Raw genomic sequence first — 1,400 nt, 5'->3', positions numbered from 1 at the left:
TTTCCAGCCCTCCTGCCCCACGCCTGCTGGGACAAAGCCCTCGCTGCTGCAGTGAGCGGGCACGAGCCTCCTGTGACCTTCGCTGGCCTGGTCACCGAGCCCTGCTCATATGGGGACGAGATTGCTGGGGAGGGGGCGGACATGGCAGCACAGCTCCCTGGTCTGGTCCGGGGATCCAACTGGATCACGAAGGCCTGGTGCAGGATGGAAATGCTGATTGCTTGTAATGGGCGCTGGGATGTGATGCCCAGGAGCTGCTGGGGGGGTGATGGCCAAGAGCTGCTGGGAGGGTGACGCCTGGGGGCTGCGGTGCCAGGAACCTGAGCCACGATCTCACCCATGAGCACCTCTGCACCCGCCAGCTTGTCCCGAGCCCTGGTGCAGTGGGAGATGCAGTTCTCCAGCAGAAGTTGCCCCCCCAAGGTGGACCCCCACTAGCTGATGTGCACGAATGCCGCGGCTGCCCCTGTCTGTTGGAGGACGGGAGCGATGACGGCGCTTGTCCCCGGCACGGCTGAGTGCCAGCCGGGTGATGCAGGGCGGGCAGGTGGCGGTGGCATGGGCACAGCACACCCAGGGACAGCGCAGCTCTGCGCTGGGTGCGCGGCCGGGTTTCCGGGGCGCCCAGGGCTGCTCCCTGCCTCACCAAAGAGTTTTGCAAACCGGCCTCCGCATCTCGCTCGGCGCGGTGCCGGCAACGCTGATGCCAGCTGACAGCTACGGCTTAGCAGGGAGCTGTGCTTTCATCTACCTGCAGGTACAGGCGAGCTCTCCTACCGGAGGCCAAAATGCAATGACCCGTAAACCAGGAGGTATCGGGGCTGGCTGCACGCTTGGGATCCCTGCCGCGGCTCTCCAGCACACGGGGAGCTCGCCGGTGCACGGGGAGCTCGCAGGCGTGCCTGGCAGGAGCCGGGGTACCTCTGGCAGCGCGAGTGCCTGTACCAGGGGCGGCAGCTTGTCTGCCATGGGAGGCTCCTGGTTTTAATGTGCCCGGCCCTGGCTCACGTGCTGGTGTGTCAGATGTTGCTTCGCTGGCAGTACCATCGGTGCCAGCAGCCGGCTGGCAAACGGCTCCTTTACCGGGGCACGGGGAGGTGTAGGGCCTGGCCGGCCGACAGGAAGGGTTTTGGGCAGGGGGAGGATGGGGGTGTGCAGGGAGCCCCCAGGCTGGACTGACCCCGTGCCCGTCTGTCTTGCCCAGGTGAACGTGACGGTGGACTACATCCGACCGGCCAGCAGCGCCACCGAGACCGTGCCTGCCTTCTCCGAGCGCACGTGTGCCACCGTCTCCATTGGAGGAATGTAAGTGTGGCCCTGGGGAACCGGGCAGAGCGCTGCAGCCTGGCGCTTGCCAGGGCTTCGCAGGGCTCTGCCGCGCACCGTGGGGGCACCAGGGG

The 1,400-nt window shown here is 66.8% G+C and overlaps 1 protein-coding gene across 1 annotated transcript in view; it reads left to right on the top strand.

The window, feature by feature from the left end:
* The window catches only part of SND1 (staphylococcal nuclease and tudor domain containing 1), a gene marked incomplete at its 3' end in the record, with an annotated part of 76,699 nt that extends 75,394 nt beyond the window's left edge, over nucleotides 1-1,305 (top strand). Inside the window, exon 11 of the mRNA XM_009320087.1 lies at nucleotides 1,205-1,305. Within this exon, the coding sequence (XP_009318362.1) occupies nucleotides 1,205-1,305 (101 nt within the window). The remainder of the gene's footprint in view (nucleotides 1-1,204) is intronic.
* Nucleotides 1,306-1,400: the final 95 nt, after the last annotated feature.

This window comes from Pygoscelis adeliae, unplaced genomic scaffold (assembly GCF_000699105.1).
Source record: "Pygoscelis adeliae isolate BGI_AS28 unplaced genomic scaffold, ASM69910v1 Scaffold373, whole genome shotgun sequence".
NCBI lineage: Eukaryota > Metazoa > Chordata > Aves > Sphenisciformes > Spheniscidae > Pygoscelis > Pygoscelis adeliae.
The sequence above is the reverse complement of the archived record's forward strand: the minus strand, read 5'-3'. Positions and strand labels throughout refer to the sequence as shown.